This window comes from Ceratosolen solmsi, unplaced genomic scaffold, assembly GCF_000503995.2.
Source record: "Ceratosolen solmsi marchali unplaced genomic scaffold, CerSol_1.0 scaffold7, whole genome shotgun sequence".
Classification (NCBI taxonomy): Eukaryota; Metazoa; Arthropoda; class Insecta; order Hymenoptera; family Agaonidae; genus Ceratosolen; species Ceratosolen solmsi.
This window is the reverse complement of record NW_011948413.1, coordinates 11,376,138-11,394,110: the sequence shown is the minus strand read 5'-3', so window position 1 is coordinate 11,394,110 and position 17,973 is coordinate 11,376,138. Positions and strand designations below refer to the sequence as shown.

The 17,973-nt window shown below is 33.2% G+C and overlaps 1 protein-coding gene across 1 annotated transcript in view; it reads right to left on the bottom strand.

Annotated features, from left to right (window-relative positions):
- The window catches only part of LOC105367466 (uncharacterized), a 46,770-nt gene that overhangs the window by 2,458 nt on the left and 26,339 nt on the right, over positions 1-17,973 (bottom strand). The window contains exons 3-8 of the mRNA XM_011506185.1: positions 11,478-11,738; positions 10,639-10,710; positions 5,884-6,064; positions 1,914-2,048; positions 1,589-1,740; positions 1-245 (exon numbers count right to left, since the gene is read on the bottom strand). The exon at positions 1-245 is cut by the window's left edge and continues 131 nt beyond it. Coding sequence (XP_011504487.1) covers positions 1-245; positions 1,589-1,740; positions 1,914-2,048; positions 5,884-6,064; positions 10,639-10,710; positions 11,478-11,738 — 1,046 coding nt within the window. The remainder of the gene's footprint in view (positions 246-1,588; positions 1,741-1,913; positions 2,049-5,883; positions 6,065-10,638; positions 10,711-11,477; positions 11,739-17,973) is intronic.

The following is a 17,973-nucleotide window of genomic DNA, read 5'->3' as shown; positions in this document are numbered from 1 at the left end:
TGGTGCTCTTGCCCGGTTGGGGCGAACAGGCGACTACGTCACGTGGCGCGGGCACGTTCTCCGAGAAGCTGCCGAGGAAGTTGCCCGGCGGATTGTAGTTGGCGACGACGTAGACCTCGCCGTTACGATTGCGGGCCATGCCGACACCGAGTTCCGTGCTGTCGCGCCATACGACCTGCGTGAAATGGCCCGACTTCAGGGTCGTCGGCTCCTTGCCGTACTGATGCTGCGCCTCCTCCGCGTACCTATTCGTCGTAGTAATGCGAGTTTTCTTCTTTTTTTTTTTTCTCTTTTTTTTTTAAATCGATTTCAAGGCCAAGGGCTCGCTGGTATATGCTAATAAAGCAGGTTGCTACTTATATTTAAGGCGATTTGATAATGAAGAATTAAAATTTCCCTGGAGTCCTGAGTGGAGCGTTCGGTCACCTTTCGATAATCGCGACACCGAGATCGAGAAGTAGCCGATAGCTTTTATATGTTACGATAATTATATAAATTCTTTTTCCTAACTTTTCCACATTCGCTCGTATTTTATACGTTAATTTATCGTCGATTTAGAACTTTAGTTAGTAATGACAGAAAAAGAAAAAAGAATAAAGAAAAAAGAAAAAGAGAGATTTGTAATTGTGATTTTTACTAGGAGCGAGAAACCCTTAGTATGTAAATATTCGGTTTATGATGCGATATAAACATTTCGACTTTACTACGAAGAGTGATTCGGAATATCATATTCTAAGGTTGTAAAGTCAGAAACTAATTAAAGAGTACTTGAATTCCCTAATCTGTAAGCAGAATTCCGTGAAGATTTAAGGAGCGTGATTAGGCCGTTATCTTTAACGATTTTACTGATTAATTAGAGTATAAAATGCAAACGATAGTTTCAATCGAATTAAAACATAAAGATTAATGCTGGAGATATTGAGATCTAATGAGATATTATCCATTAATACAGAAGTTGGACTTATTTATAAATTTACCGTTTGTTGAGTAAAAAGTTACATTTCCACAAGTACAATTGTTGTTGTAATTTTCAGACAATTGGATTAATAATATAATGGAATTACAATTGATGCGTAATTAACAAAATTATATTATCTCGAAATCATTATTGATAAATGATTAACATAAGCTGGTATTTAGATGCGCTAGGCTTTTCATTTAAACAAACACTATTCTTTTACATTCAGAATATACTTCATATTCCCGATTTTTATGCAACTTTAACCTTGAGGTTATTTCAAATAAATTTTCAAATTATTATACTTTAAAATTACGTATTTAAGTTAACGGTCGGGCAACGTATGCATGGCTGGTAGATCGATTAAATAAATCTAGTTTACTTATGCTCTTCGCCTTAACTATATTATTAAAATACATAAAACCTGCGAAATTAATTATAAAAATGTTGTAATCACCGCATTAGCCAGATAATTATTATATTCATCTACTTCAAGCAATAGATAATTAAAAGAATAAAATATACAATGACCGATATTTATAATTTCAATATAATTTTATTTCAAATTTTCAGTAAAATTTTGCCACACATTCGGATCGTCGGTGTACTTGCAAATAAAACGTTACTTACCATTCATTAACGGGTTCCTCGCCGCCTACAATTGTCTTTGGATTTGAACTCCACATACAGTAGAGATTTTCCCCATAATCAATATTCGCACGATGCTCCAATCGACCTCTCGTAGCAAGTACGTTCGCCCATTCCTGACTAGCCTTGCACAGCTACATCATTTTAAAATAAACGAGCATTAATGTTATATTCCCTGAAAATCCACTTCCCCATTATCAAATACAAAACTTATGCAAATATTATACCAAGTATAATACTATAAAACCAAATGCAAAACTGCCAAGGAACTGAGATTAATTTAGACTTTAAAAGAATAATATATTACCTGTTTGCTAAGTCGCAAGGGTGGTATATTATGACGAGATCGGTAAAAGTTATGCGTATCGAGGCAGGCGTTGATGAATTCCTTAGAGGGTCCTGATCTACGCACAGATGTTTTACGCGGTTCAGTCTTTGTTATCTACAACACACGTGGAGAAAAGATTTTGTCAAAACGCAGGTTTCGCGAAATCTTTCCTATTTATCTTTATTTTTCCTTTTGTTTCATTAATTTTTTAATTTAAATCTCATTTATCACTGTGATGTACTGCTTTATACGTCTTTGAATACAGAAAAAAAGATTTGCCCTCCGATTAACAAATTTTTCTAACGAAACGAAATCTAATCGCTTAAATTAGCTATCGAGTACATTATTGAATGTCACGAGTTCAATGTTCAATTTTATGACATTGAACAATTTAAGGTGCAGAAAAAAATGATGGAAAGTAATTAATTTCAGTATCGCCAATATGTTAATTAGCTTCTAAAAATTTTCCATGCACTAGTCGTATCGCTAACTTCTTTATTTTATAACATAAATCCGTAAGCAATAATTCACCTCGGGTAAGCTATATCGAATACGACGACGATCACATAAAATTTAATATGTCTTTTCGGAAATATAGATATGTGATTGTATGGGTATTAGAATAACCTGTATGGCATTCTATTGTATACAGAAGCAGTAATACGTAGGACAAAAAAATTTTCCAATACCATTCGCATGTGTAAAGTTGCTAATTCACGATACACACACTTTCTATAAGCTAGTTAGCGATCTCGTGCACGGAATTCAGTTTAGCGGTTAACCGAGGCAGACAGGAAAAAAAGACAGGCGTCGTAAAGTATAGAAAAAATATACGCGATAAAGAGAGACCAAAAAAGAAAACTGACCGGTTGCATAAATTTCCCATCATCGCATCGGTGAAATCGTTCTGTATTGCCCAGCCGCGTGCCGTGAATATCCTGACATACATGCACACGATACACATCGAAAAACGACGATCGTGCGCTCTTATTTATACGTACGAACTTCATGAATGAACGCCACCATTACTTAATTAACAGCTTGAAACAGTAAAGTTGATCGATCAATTATCGAGAGTACATTGGTAAGATGGATTGTAAAATTCACATCTTTTTATAACAATTACATGCACTTCTTTTCTGATTAAATAGATGAACATTTCCCACGTGTAGTTTACTGGACATTTTATTACTTTTATTACTATACAATATTATATATATATATATATATATATATATATATATATATATATATATATTCTAATTTCAATATTATTAAGTATTTTTAAATTACTCTAGAAAATATATTCAACATGAAACTTTAGGAATAATATTTTACCAAGAAATCATCATATTTATTAAAAACTGACTTCAACTAATAATATACATAATAAGAATATTATATCCGTTAAAAATATTTAAAATAAAATTAAAGATCTTTTTAGATAAATTACATATTAAAATGATATTTTGATTTATTATCCAAGTAGACTAAAAGATCTGATATACGTAATCAGTCGGAATGTTAAAAGAAAATTTGTTTAAGCTCATATTTAATAATTAAAAATTGAATAGAATGTAGAGAGAAAATTGATTATAAAAGACTATTCAAAGCGTTACATTCTCTTTATGCAATATTCGTATATCTATTATATTATTTCTAAGTTTGTTATAAAATATAAGATTCATATAAAAATTATGTGTATTTACGTAACAGCTCCCACGCCTTTCAATCAAACAATTCTTTCGCTATTGCGTTACTCTAAGATAAAAAATACGTACGTGCATATCTGATATGAACTAGAATTAACAGTCTTAAAGAAAATTAATATTATATTTAATGTGAATGATTAACAATTGACTATATATAATTAAAAAAATCTGTTTAAAAATAGTTGCGACAATTTCTGTACAATTAAAAAAGAAATAAAATAATTTTTTTTTATTATTATTATTTTCACAAACGATTTATTTAAACAATTGATTGTGATGATGATGATGAATACGATGATGATGACGATGATGATGACGATGATGATGATGATGATGATGATGATGATGATGATGATGACGACGACGATGTTGATGATGATAACATTAATTTTGATAATGTAAATATATTCATTATTTGGATTTGTAGAAATACCGAAAATTGAAGGTGGAAACATTTTTTATCGATAGTGATTGTAATGATATACCGCGAATAATTTCTTTACTCTCGCTCTAACATCTAACGAAATAATCATATGTTATGCAATTTTACTATTTATTATACGTATGAACAACTGTTTTGTTTTCGAAAATTTACTTTTGCGAAGGGTAGTTCCATGTAAGTCTTCACGAAATTTTTAGTCGATTATGAGAGTCAGGGATGCCATTGATAAACCTTCATTAGCATTGAAAATCATCTCATCTATGATCGCGGAGCAAGGAAAAGCGTCCCACTTGCAAGAAAAATTACGCTCGATGATTCTCATTACGAGTCGCTGATTCGCATAGTCGACATGCGCTACTATCCTGAATCGTACATCAAGTGAAATAGTCATAATAGTAAGTTGGCGCGCGTCCCATTAAAGCACGATACGCTTTTATAAATCGCCGGCATTTACTTAAATCCATTTCCCGTATCTAATCTAAAATACACAAAGTCGTTAACGTCCTTTGAACGATTCATGCGTCTCATTTGTGCCGCGATTTGCCGCACTTCTATTCGATTAAGAGACATTTTTTGCCGATGACCGATATCGAAAAGCAGATTATTATCTGTCTGGGATGGGAAAAGGGGTGACGATGATCGACGATTTCAAATAGAAAGTATTATCATTAGTTAATTTACAACAAAAGTGCTTCACTGGACGGGGTTTTCGTGAGCCTTCAAAACAGCCATGAATCATTGTGATAGGAGGTCGCTCCGCTCTTACGATCAACAAATTCGTGGAATCATGATTCTCGTTAAATAGGCTTTAGATGGTTACAGCGACAACGACAAGCTCATGTTTTTACAAGAGTTAGTTTAACTACATCGTTTAACTTCTCGTGATCTATCTCTGATATTAATGAATCTAGCGACATTTTATTTCATTTTCATTCGTGTAAATGTGAGCTAGAGCTAATGGAAAATTATTAAAATTCCAGATCGTATGAACTCATAGAAGGTTCTTTCTAACTGCTTCAACATTATTGATCTAACGGTTGTATTCAATAAATATCTAATATAATCAAATATTATCAACAAAATCTATTTATCTATCTCTATCTCGCATCTAACCTTTAAATAACATCTTTAAAGAAAGTATGTTTTATATTTATAGTGGATTTGCATATTTTTGTCTCATCACATTGAATTAAAAGTATTATGTTATTCGTATTCTGATCATAATGAATATTAATACTAATTAAATTTAATTTACTTCATAATATTAATAGCTTTAACGCGATCACATTAATTTTATTGTTTGATTAAACGGTGTAATATACAATTTTTAATGCGATCAGAACATTTTATACTTATTAAGTTCTCAGCATTATATTCTCAAAACTTCATTATTGCAAGAACACTCATTTTTACCTACCCAAATCTAGTATTAATTTAGCGTTAAAAATTTTCGTTATTAACTACACATGTTTTATATTTAAATTTAACGATAATATTAGATTATTTTAAATTATAATTATTAAATGAATTAGATTATGATGAACCGTAGTGCAATTACATATTGCATTCCTTCATTGTATATGAACATTGCAATCCTTTGTACAAAATGTATAGAAAATTAAACTACAGTCCGAAATTAATGAAAAAAAGCTCTTTAATCAGTCATGAAACACGTCTGTGCATCTGCCCGTTCATCTCGGTAAATCGTCGGCACTTTCATTCGCAATGTGGCGCAAGAAGTTGGAGCAGCAGTGATGAGCTGATAAGCGCATGAGAAAGCTGAGCGGCGACTTACTTGCATGGACGAATATCTGGCCGAATCCGGGGAGGCAGAGGAAGATCTTGCACTGCTGCAGGACATACCATCGCTACCCAGGCTGCTTTGGAAACTGCCGTGGAACGAGCTGGACAACGGTCCTGGAGAGGCAGGTGACATCGTTAACGGAGACTTGGACCTCACAGACTCCGTTCTCGATCTGCGAAAAAGATAAACGATAACCATGTGGAGCCAGAATTCACTATTTTGCACTTAATGTGAATTATCGTATAAATGTCGGATGGTGTGGGTGATGCTAGGAGGGGTGGGGAGTGGGGCAATAACTTACAGGATGCAAAATGATGTTTCGCGAACGAAGATGAAATGCTGAAAATAAAACAATTATATGGTACGTCTACGAATATACGTTTATTTGCATGATATTTAGTTGAAATGAGAGATTACTGTATTTTATAATGTTTGGACTTATTAACTAAAAAATAAATGCACGATTTACTAGTGACGTCTGTGCATATCTATTTGATAAAAGCTGTAGCGAATACCTATTTTATAGTATAAATGGTTGAAAATAAGCCAGACTAAAAAAACAAATGATAAAGTTACTCATCATTATTCGTTGTTAAGTTATAAACACAAACATTTCTATACTTTAGTTATAAATCTATAAATACATACACAATAGCATACGCATATACATATAAAAAATATACTAAACGGGTGTCTACTTTTATTGTAAAAACAGACAATTCGTTTTTACATTTATAAATTAACAATTATTCATATATCTAAAAATTAATGATATTATGAACAATTCAATTGTTCTTATGTTATCTCGCTTATATATAAACACAATATTATCAATGAGGAAAAAAAAAGTGCCTTTCATGAAATAGAAAATTACTTGGATCTTTCCGCTTTTCCTTTTTGTAATGTTTTGAATAAAAAATCAAGACCGGAAAATACAACTGTTTTGTCATTAAGCAAGTGATTATGAGAATTAAATTTCTGAACACTCGTTAAACCACCTCTGGTAAGTTATTTTCGATTTCTAACCAATCTTGTAGCACTTGAATTGGCAAAAAACATAAAGCGTCAAATATATCAATCGATACATTCCAACGATACGAATATCTTAACAAGTTTTGTTAAAGACAAAAACAAAAACAAAATATAATAAATAAAGTAACGCCCATTTTAAAATGAGAATTTATAATACTCCCGAAGCTTCTAATTAATTTAAAGAAAATAGAATACCTTTCTGTGTCAAAATAAAGAGAATTAATATTTATTAAATATAATGTACTTTAGTTTAAAGCCTTGAAAATCAATCAAACGATATGGAATGAATTTCAATATGAAAATAAATTGATAGTATATATAATCGAATAATAATAGTGAAAATATTCCAAGCACTACAAGTTGTTGAAAAAAAATTATCTATCATATGATAGTTATAACATATGACGTGATAAAACTATCATATACAGAATAATCAAATAATTATTAGGTTTAATAAAGTAAAATTGTCGACAGCATAAATTTTAGTTCAGTACAGTAAAAATATGCGTCTCCATGTACTGCATGAATATAACATCAATGGATGTCGAATGATTGCGCCTATACAATATTAACAGTGATTGTGTGTGCACATAAAAAAAAATAGATATATATATATATATATATATATATATATATATATATATATATATATACACGCTTGAATTACATTCTTTCTCGTATTTATGCAAAGAACTATGATTGTAAAATTTAAATATTATTAATATTAATTTTAATATTAATAGTTTAGATATTTTGTTTATATAAATTTTTTATTTTACATACATCTAATTGTTTAACATTATTCGATTAACCGAAATACATAAATTAGAGTATTATTTTAAAAAAAAAATTCAGTACAGTTAATTTTTATAAATAATTCTTACATATCTTCCAAAATCTGCTATTTAAATTTAACAATAGCTTTACATTATTTCAATTATAGAATACTCGTTTTAAATAAAAAATATATAAAACTTTAATTTGCAATTACCGATCAATGAAGACTTCTTGTATGTGAATCGTAATTTAATCCGTAAAAATTCGGGTTCGGCAAAAATGTAATATACGTTTCGTTATTGTTTGTTCCCTACGTACCTCTCAGATAACATTACCAGCACTCATTTATTTACATAAAAATGTAAACAATACGTGGTTGCACAATAAACACCACATTGTTAAAAGCCCGGGTATTTTCTGTTTTTCACAATTAACCTCACTTTTATCCTACATTTAACCCAACGCTCCAAGCGATTCTAGCATTCTTAGCATTAACGTGCACAAATTATGTAACATTTATGCTACCGCTCATTTGTCATGCCCAAATAAGAAAAACAAATGCCCTAACACATCGCGATACACGTATCAAAATTCACAACAGTGGTTCCTTAAACAATAGTGAAATATAACGAAAAACAAGAAAGTGTGATCGGCGACCGACTTTTAATGCGTCACTCGACATTCGCACTCGACCCTGTTTACGAGCGTCTGTACGAAACAAGGCGAGCGCAATCGCCGCGTCGATCCTGACCTGCATTTTCGTGGGGATAAGAGGCTGACGAGTGCGAAAGCTCTCTAAGGGGTCAGTCGCGCAATAGCACGAGACGATGCTCCAACCCCCAGCGTATGATGTGGTGTGGTGTGGTGCCTGTGGCTTATGTGATCCTATAGGCTTATGAAGCGTCTGTATGAGTATATTAGCCTAGGTGCTCGAAGCATATGTTACATAGCTTGTAATGTCAGTGTCATGAGAAGAAGAAAGTTGAAGATGATTATGTATGTTTTTGTTTCTACCTTAAGAAGTCGACCGTAACGCAAAATCACAACCAAAGAGAAATTACTTTTTGCAGCCGTGTAACAAGTATATGCGTATAACTCTTATATAGCTAACCGTATTTCTCGCTTGTACTTCTAAAAAACTTGTTAAGTTTTTATTTGTTCAAATGTACGTAGATAATGCATAAATTTTATTATTTTTACTTATATATATATATGTGTGTGTGTGTGTGTGTGTGTAGATATAAAAGCATAGCTAATGAGAAGGATTTCAATGCATAAATAACGTGTAAAATCATTCTGTAATGAATGAAAAGTAATATCTATACTTCAATTATTATCGCATTTAGTGTTTATAATTAAAAGAAAATTTTACTTTATTATCGGAATCTCGGAAATTATAGGAAATATAAATTGCATTTTACGTGCGCTAATTTACAATTTTATACCGCGTAACTAGCAACAACTATACTTGTGTAATATATTTGTATTAGCATTCGAAATTATCGTTCTATTAATATATTTTGGCATAATATTTTGAGTGAATTTTATTTGCATGTTTACGTAAAATATATAGCAAAGCACGAGCTTCTTGGCGTATAAAAGCTGAAGAAAAAACTTAACAGGCCTAATATTAATTGGCTTTGTATGGAAAGCTTATTGGAAAATTAAAAAATTTAATGTAATTAATTATTATATTTAAGCCGCAGTATATAATTATTAATACTTTTATTGAACGTAAATTATTTTTATAAAAAAATTTTCTTTTCGTACTTAGAGTAACAATTAATATATCGAAAGAATTTAAATATACAACTAGCCTGAATAATTGACCATAATATTTTGCGAAAAGCTTTCTAAAGCACAAAATTATTAAAGATGTAACATTGGTATAATATATATTAATTCCATTTAATTGATTAAAACATGTTTTTATGTATTAATCATATATTATTACTGGTTTAATACAATACAAGAATATAATGTTTGATAACGTAATAGTATGCTGTTGTTTTTCAAACCATATTAGTATAAATATTCGATTAGTTATAAAAACGAGATTAGAACTTTAAGTTGTCGATTATGCCATCTAATTTATTCCCGCGTTTTCATTTGATTTGCTTTCGGTTCCCTCATTTCTTTTTCTTGCTTGCCACGATCAAACTACTACAAATTAAATAAGGCATTACAATTTTACGTGTATTTGATAATACGTGAGACTTCTTTCTTGCACTCGTTTACAAAATAATACATAAAAAATTACTAAGATCGATACGCAGAATGGGAAAAAGTTTGTTAACTTTAGCCTTGCACTATTTTTGAAATCTAAAAGTATAGTGTTTTTAAACGAAAAGTAACAGAGCGTTAAAGTAGATTGATCGATCGAGTCATCATTGCATAAGAATTAATGGCATAAAATTAAAAATTTTATTTCCTACATTAATAAAATTTCAGTCACTACGTGTACTTTCCAATAAAGTATTTTTAATATAATCAATCACTTTTATATATCTATTTTAAGTAAAAATAAACAACATCTTTTTTATATATATTATTTAGGTTGCAATGTATTCAGAATAAGGGACATTTTTATTGTTACAAAATATCGATATTCATTATTTATCAAAATAAAAAAGTAAAAACAAAATTTCACACCATCCATAATGATAGAAGCAAATAGATATAATATTTTTTATTCATTTCTACATATTTCATTTTTATAAGCACCATTTACATAATAACATATAATTTATACTATGTAATAATCAATACTAGACTTAACAATAAAATTGTTATTGTTAAACTACGAATGTATCGAGCGAAGCTGTCTTTTTTTTATAAATACTTGAAGCGTTAGAAATGGTGAAAATTTTGCGGATACCGTCGACTTCTCTACTTAAGTGTAAACGAGTGTACGATTTTACGCTTAACTGGTGGTACCTTTGGGGTGACACTTGGTCGACGAAGCCGACGACCTTTTTTTTCGTTCCGTTTACGTTGAGCGCGGGCATACTACAAGGGGAACGATAACCTGTGTATTTAGCCATTACAATAAACATTGTTAAATTCTGAATTAGAGTGTGCCAGATCTATCTACCTTGAGCGAATAACAGCTTTGTTCTAGTACTTTTATTTATTTACAGTTAAAGTTCGAAAGTAGTCACGATTTATATGAACAATTCAACAGCTTCTATCGATTACTGCTTACTTATATGCGCGTAAAAAAGAAAAAGTTACGTAGTATGTAAAATATCTCTTGAGAAATGCTTTATAAATCCTTTCTCTTAGAAAACATATCTTAAATCTGTTAATCTTTTTAATGAAAGTACTTTATTCATGACAATAGTAAATAAGAATATTAGGCAGATTAAGTTTTTCTCTTATACAAATCACATTTAACTTAATCAATTTCATAATTACTTTCTATATTCTCGCTCAAGGCAGTCATTTAAGAAGAACAAACAATTACAAATTCCCACAATATAATTCTATGTACAATCGATATAAGCACACATACATAATTTTGCTGTAGTACTTTACTATCTTTAAACAATTACAAGTAAAAATTTTCAATCTACACTCTAGTACATATAGCACTATACTCTAAGCCGGACGTTCAAAACGTCTAAACATTAATTCCATCTCCTCATTAACATTTCGATTAATTTCAAAATCGTACGTCCACATCGAGATCGGTCAATTATGCGCTTGGACATGCTGAGCGAGGCATCATTGACCGTATCACAAAGGAACAGCGTCGACTCCTAGAACTGACTCACCTGCTCGACTTGGGCGTGACGATGTCCCTCGTCTCGGAAGTGTACTTCCTTTCGGCACGTCCGCCATTAAACAGCTCGACGGTCTCGCGCGTCACGGTCTCGAGGAGCGGCTCCCCGCCCCTTCGACCCTTGCTGAACGTCCGCTGGTCGGTCTTCCGAACCATCACCACACGGGACAGGGGCTGATTGAAGTCGTGGCCGTGCATCGTCGGCGGTATCATAGCCAGTGACTGCGAGAGCGGCCCACCGACCCTCGGCGACCTGCGGCATGCAAGGAGATTATTTTTATGCTTGTCGTGTCGAGCTCGTTGGCGCAACTTGTTTGCTTCATTATACTTTGCAGATATTTCATATTTAGTTATTCAATGGTCGATTCATGCTCAACACGATGTGAGTTGCTTCCTACAATATATGCAAAATTCAAACTCAGCCTTTCAAATTTCACGTAGCCGGGCATTTTTTCTTAAATTTCATATTAGACACACCGAGAGAAGGAGAGAGAGGGGCGAGAGAGAGAGAGAGAGAGGGGGGGGAGAGAGAGACGGATAATAAATGTTTATAATTCATAATTGAAGTAAATCATTGATTAAGAAAATTTATTTTTCTTATAAAAATTATCCTCCTTTACTTCAAATACTTGCTATCAACTTAAATTCAATAATAAAACAATGATCTGAAATTCCTACACGGGACTACGTCATAACACTCCAAATTTACTTGATATCTAATGAAATTTCAGCGAAAACGATCAAACACAACAATTAGTAATACATTTATCGATAAGAATGACCTTCAAATTCAATTTAAATCATAATTATACTGTAATAAAAAAAATTATATATTTTGTGTAATTGGCTAAATTAGAAAATATTGATTAGTTCGAAACTAATTGATATTCTTGATTCAGTTAAAAAGCAAATATTGAAGGAAAAAAATTGCATCGTGATTTAACAGTAATATTACAATATTTTATAGTCTTATTTATGAAAAAAAAAGAAGAAAAAAAATGTTTAAAAAACGATATTCCGCCTTAATACGTGCGCTTATAGGTAAAATTTTGCATAATTTATACAACGAAATGCTTATATTACAAAATTTAATTTTAATTATTTTTACAATTCCATGTTCTAAATGCGTTAATTTTGCACAAATGTAATTGTTAATGACAAATTTAGTTAATCGATAATATTAGTTTGGTTACAGGCACGATTCATTTCACGTAATCTTAGGTACAGAATACATATTATTTGAAATACAATATGCATTGGCATTGTCATCAGAAGAAAAAATAAATAAAACAAAACAAACAGAACAAAAGCAAAACCTACTCTTCATGATTTGTAAAAGTGTTGCGGCACGCGTAATGCTCTTTAAGGTCGATTTTGAAATTAATTGCATTTGAACTTGAAAGTAAAGTGAATAGATAGTTTTATTTACTTTTATAATATTTAGTTTTCAATATTATCACAACATTAAACAATGGGAGAAAAAAATAAATATGTTTTCTTTCTTTAAAAATTGAATCTAATAAATATTTCTATTTTATGTGTCATTTATTTGTTACTTTAAAATCACTAGTTTTTACAACCTTTAAGAAACAAAAATTTTTACTTTTATCTAAATAGAAATAGCAGATTATTTACGATAAGGAAGTCGGTCCTCGTATTGATTACAAGAGCTATTCAAATTAATAACTGCACATTTAATCATTTTTATATTCTATTAATTCAAGCGGCGCGTTGATCAACATCGCACGTACCAATACAATTGTATTTGCGTGGACCTTGTAGTGTTGCATAATATTAATGCAGAAGGTAATTTTTTTTTTGCTCGCGCATAAGAAACTGAATTGTCTTGATATATTTGATACATCTACTACTAACTCTGCATTATTTTCTATTCCATAGTCGATTAAATCGAACCTGTTGGGTGGCAAGGTTTGGAATTATGCATTTTGGTAAATGTTTTTATGCAGGCCGTTTGTTTACACAAAGCACCACGTGCACAATGTATGCCGAATGTCAAAAGTCAAATGTACGAATAATTTTCCATAAACTGTAGTACCATTCCTTTGTAACGGTAGGGAAATTCTTTGAAAAAAAAAAGAAAAAAAAATACTTAACGAATCTCTTTGCTACGCTTCAGTAAATAAATTTATTCTGTTAACATTGTTCTTACTTAAAACGAACGTATCTTAGATATATTATCGCTATAATAGTTCATTTGTATTTTCACTTGCAAGAAGTACATCCCATTGCTGAAGGCTTTCGCTCACATTAGATAACTATAAGAGTAATGTATTAAAAATGATTATTACCATACGCTTTTCAAATTGATGGACTCTATTCAACATGTTTCGCCTAATGAAAAATATGCAAAAAATACAGAAATTTTTAAATTTTTTCATAGCTTAAAGCTTAACGATTACTTAGAATTATTTAACGATGAAAGTTACCCACTGGCTTGGAAAAATATTTAAAGCTGCGATAGAACTTTTAACTTACTGCAAAAAATCGAATTATAAATATGTTGGTAAATATTTACGGAGATGTAATTTATGGACATGCTTAGTCTTAACTACATTTTGCATTAAATATTTAGGATGAGAGCTGTAATGGAACTTATTTATTAAATCGTAATAATCATAAGAATCATAATATTTTCAAAATGTTACGAAAACTTAATTAATGGTTCGAAGGATCGAATTACCAAAATAAGATACTATTCATGGAACAATTAATTTTAAACGATACTATTATAAACAAAAATATATGATTAATTAATTTGTTAATATAAATTATAAGATGTGAATATCCATAAGGTTGGTCCATAAGGTAATAAAATAGAAATATTTTATACGGCGTTTGATGCACATTGTATACTTATTATCACGTCATTGATGCCAAATTGCATACTCTATCAGAGACAAGCGTAATAAATTTTACATAAAAAAATTTTAAATTCAAATCATACTTGCGAACCTGCTAAAGTTTCGATGGCCATTATAAATTTTGCAAATCAAAATTACTGGCACGATAGAGGCCTTTGGTCAATGTTACGTTATCGTATTCAGACAACAGTGAACAATCGATATGATAATATGCCAAAGTTAATACTAAAAAATTCTTCAATCTATAAATTATACAGAGCTGATATGGCGATATTATTATAAAGCGCAACAAGAAAGTTATAAATCCTACTCGAAGGTGATCTACAGTATCAATATACGAGAACATTGTATCTAAGTAATTTCAATACATTGCTCAATTATTAAAATCCAAAGTAATAAAATGAAATAACATACTATCGACAATAATAGTTATACAATTTATGCTCTCTCGTGCTCACCGTATATTTTCCGAGAAAAATAAATAGCAGCTCCTTTAAGTGTCTATACAGATAAAATACAAGCTTCTTATAGTTACAAACATGAAACTCACTTCAACACACAAAACACAAAAAACACAACAAACAAAGAAGAAGAGAATCCACATAGGCATTAAATTATAATATGGAATAAATAAAACACTTGGATATTATTAAATCATAAATTTAAACAACTATTTTGTCAGGCCTTATTCAAGAGCTCATACCATGCAAGCAATGTCCAATGATAATTATAATAGCGATATCGGTAATAACACACGCTACTAGCTTCCTCAAGCTTGCTAACGTATCACAAGCCCTTGCAACGCAACGCGATCATCGAAGCAAAGGCCCTAGCGAGCCAAGCCTCCCGCAATAAATGCCGTGCACCAGGGACGCTAAGGGATCACTCACCGAGGCTGCGGGATAAATCGTTCTCCTCTGGTATCCCACGGGGACGGAGCGGTTCCGGGTGATCAGGGGGATGCAGGAGTAGAGGGGGGAGGGCGAGCTGATTGGAGGTAAAGGCGCGCACTACATGGCGAGCGCGAGGACAAAAGCCCGACGACCAAGGCAGTAGAGACTGGCGCGCGGGCGCCGCGGCGACTGACGCGAGACTCGAGACGCGCGAGGCACTTTGGCCTCGGTTGCCGATGCGGAGAGTCGGCCAATTAGCCGTTAAGTCGCCGTGGCCCCCGGCCGGCCGGCTTATCGTCCGGGCGGCACGCCCCCGGGTGCGTCGTCGCGTCCCCCGATCGTGCCTGGCGCGGGTGGGGCCGACCGTCTCTTTCTCGCAGGCCACGACAAGACTGCTGACGCGCGAGAGAAGTGCGCGGAGTGGCGGGCTTCGTTTGATTGCGCAACGATAGCGCAGGAGCGGACCCTCGGTGCGCAGTGCCGACGTCCGTGGCTTCGACGATGTTCTCGCTGTACATGAGAATAATTTCTTTCGTTGGTCGGCTGAGTTTAGATGGTGAGAGAGAGAGAGAGAGAGAGAGAGAGAGAGAGAGAGAGAGAGACAGAGAGAGGACGAAGGGATTTCGAGGCTCGTGCGACTGTTATCAAGAGCGCAATCGAATGCAAAGCGAGAGAGAAAAATAGTTTTGATGGAAACAATTAAGCATCGGTCAAAATAAGTCGCAAGGCTATTTCAATATTCCTCGAAATAAACAGTGTTATTGCTTTCTGTTGAATAAAAGAAAAAGGTTTGTTCAATGCCGAGCTGAAAGTTTAATTTTTCAGTTGTCAGGAATAAAGCACACTGAAAAAGATTTCTAAAATTTTACAAAAAATTCGTCATTCCCCATTAAAGTATTGAATACAAAGTTATAAATGGTATTGTGATAACCGGTTTGTATATTTATTCGCATTTACTCGCTGAACTTATCTTATATTTGAAAATAAATATTATTTACGAAATAATTTAATGACGTGCACACTTTATCGATTTACGAGCTTCTTCCATCAATTTAGCGGCTCTTGCATCGTCGATTACGTCGATTAAAATCTCAAAATGTATATTTGTCCAGTCGGCTTTTAATAAGCTTTAAGGATTTTGATGTTGCCATACGATTAAATCTTTGCTTTTAAGGGATTAATGCGTGCGAAGAATTAATTAAAAATATCGTTAAACATCTCGCACACCCGATCATTGTATAGTCTATCGCAAGTGCTATGCGCGACGAGCCCTTTTCTTTTTATCTTCGAAGACTTGATTTTATAGGACAGGCAAGCTCAATGTTCCGAGTTAACTAAATCGGTCAGAAGAAGCATAGTAAAAATATTAATAACGCACAGATGATTTTACGCTCATTTGCCAAACGGGAGCAGCACGATCTATCCTTCACTCCTTTTTGCGCACCATTCTTTTCACACCAATGTATCTTAAACATTCCCAGGAAGCCGTAAAAATAACCTCGAAATCATAAAGAGGATCTGCAGGAATGTAAAAGCTACTTGGAAAACGGCAAATGACATCGACGGTGAGCGGGTGAGAATAGTATCGCGACAAATGACGAGAAAGTTGCCGGGACGTAATTTTGTTTATCAGTGTGACAGAACCCCCAAGGTCGGCTACGGAATCGGCTTCGATCGAGTGTGGTGGAAAAACATCTCCGTCCGAGACCGATCGTGACGAATTTCTTTTGTCCACGACGGATCGCGCCTTTCTCCACGGGTATCTTCATTTTATCTAAACCCCCCCCCCCCCCGCCCCCCGCCACAGCTAATCCACCCAACCACCGCACCCAACCGACGTAATGCTAACGACTGCGTTTCTCAAACGCGAGCGGTCGTACTTTACTGTTAGAGCGGCGCTTGAATGACAGGTGCCTCGCGTGGCGAATGAATTCGTTCGTGACTGAAATGGGTGTTGCTGTTTTGGCAGTTGGATGTGCCTCGAGTGCTTTAATGCAAGCACCAATGGGCTCGGCAGTCTTGTGAATTTCTCTCACGGCGACCATGGGAGAACAATAACATCTTCATTCCGCAATCTGTATTATGTCGCTGAACATTTTTTTAAATGCAAAGCCAAAGATTTCCATGTTATGTCACCAATCATACTCAAAAGATCGATTGTATTTTCACGCCTTTCCCTGACACTCTCAACATATCATCTCGATTACGAAAATAATCGTGAAAGTCCTTAGGATGAATTTTTACTCGCTAATTGGTAAGCTACGACAATAATATTATTCTATTACCAATACTTAATTAATTTTCATCTTGGGAAAATAATAATTATTTATTACAAAATATTGCTCCATTTCATTATCTTTCATGAAGAATTTACAATCGACCGTTCGTTAAATAAAAAAAGAAAGCATGCGACTAATACGAGCGATCGTTCCTTTTTTTACCCGCATATCACCTAACGTACTTTTATTCTCCAAATCGGCACGTCTTTGAAATTACCTGTCAATGGTATAAAGAATTATTACGTCTTTACAATCCACGACAAAACATTCAAAGAGCATTCTTCCATTAAAACGCTCTTAAGTGCGACGAGTACTCGGAAGAGACTTCAACGACTCTCCGCTACTTGACAAGCAAAATCATAGAAAATGGTCGGCCAAGATATTGCGCGCGAGTCGGTAATACGACGGAAAAGACGAATCCGGGACTCTAGCGC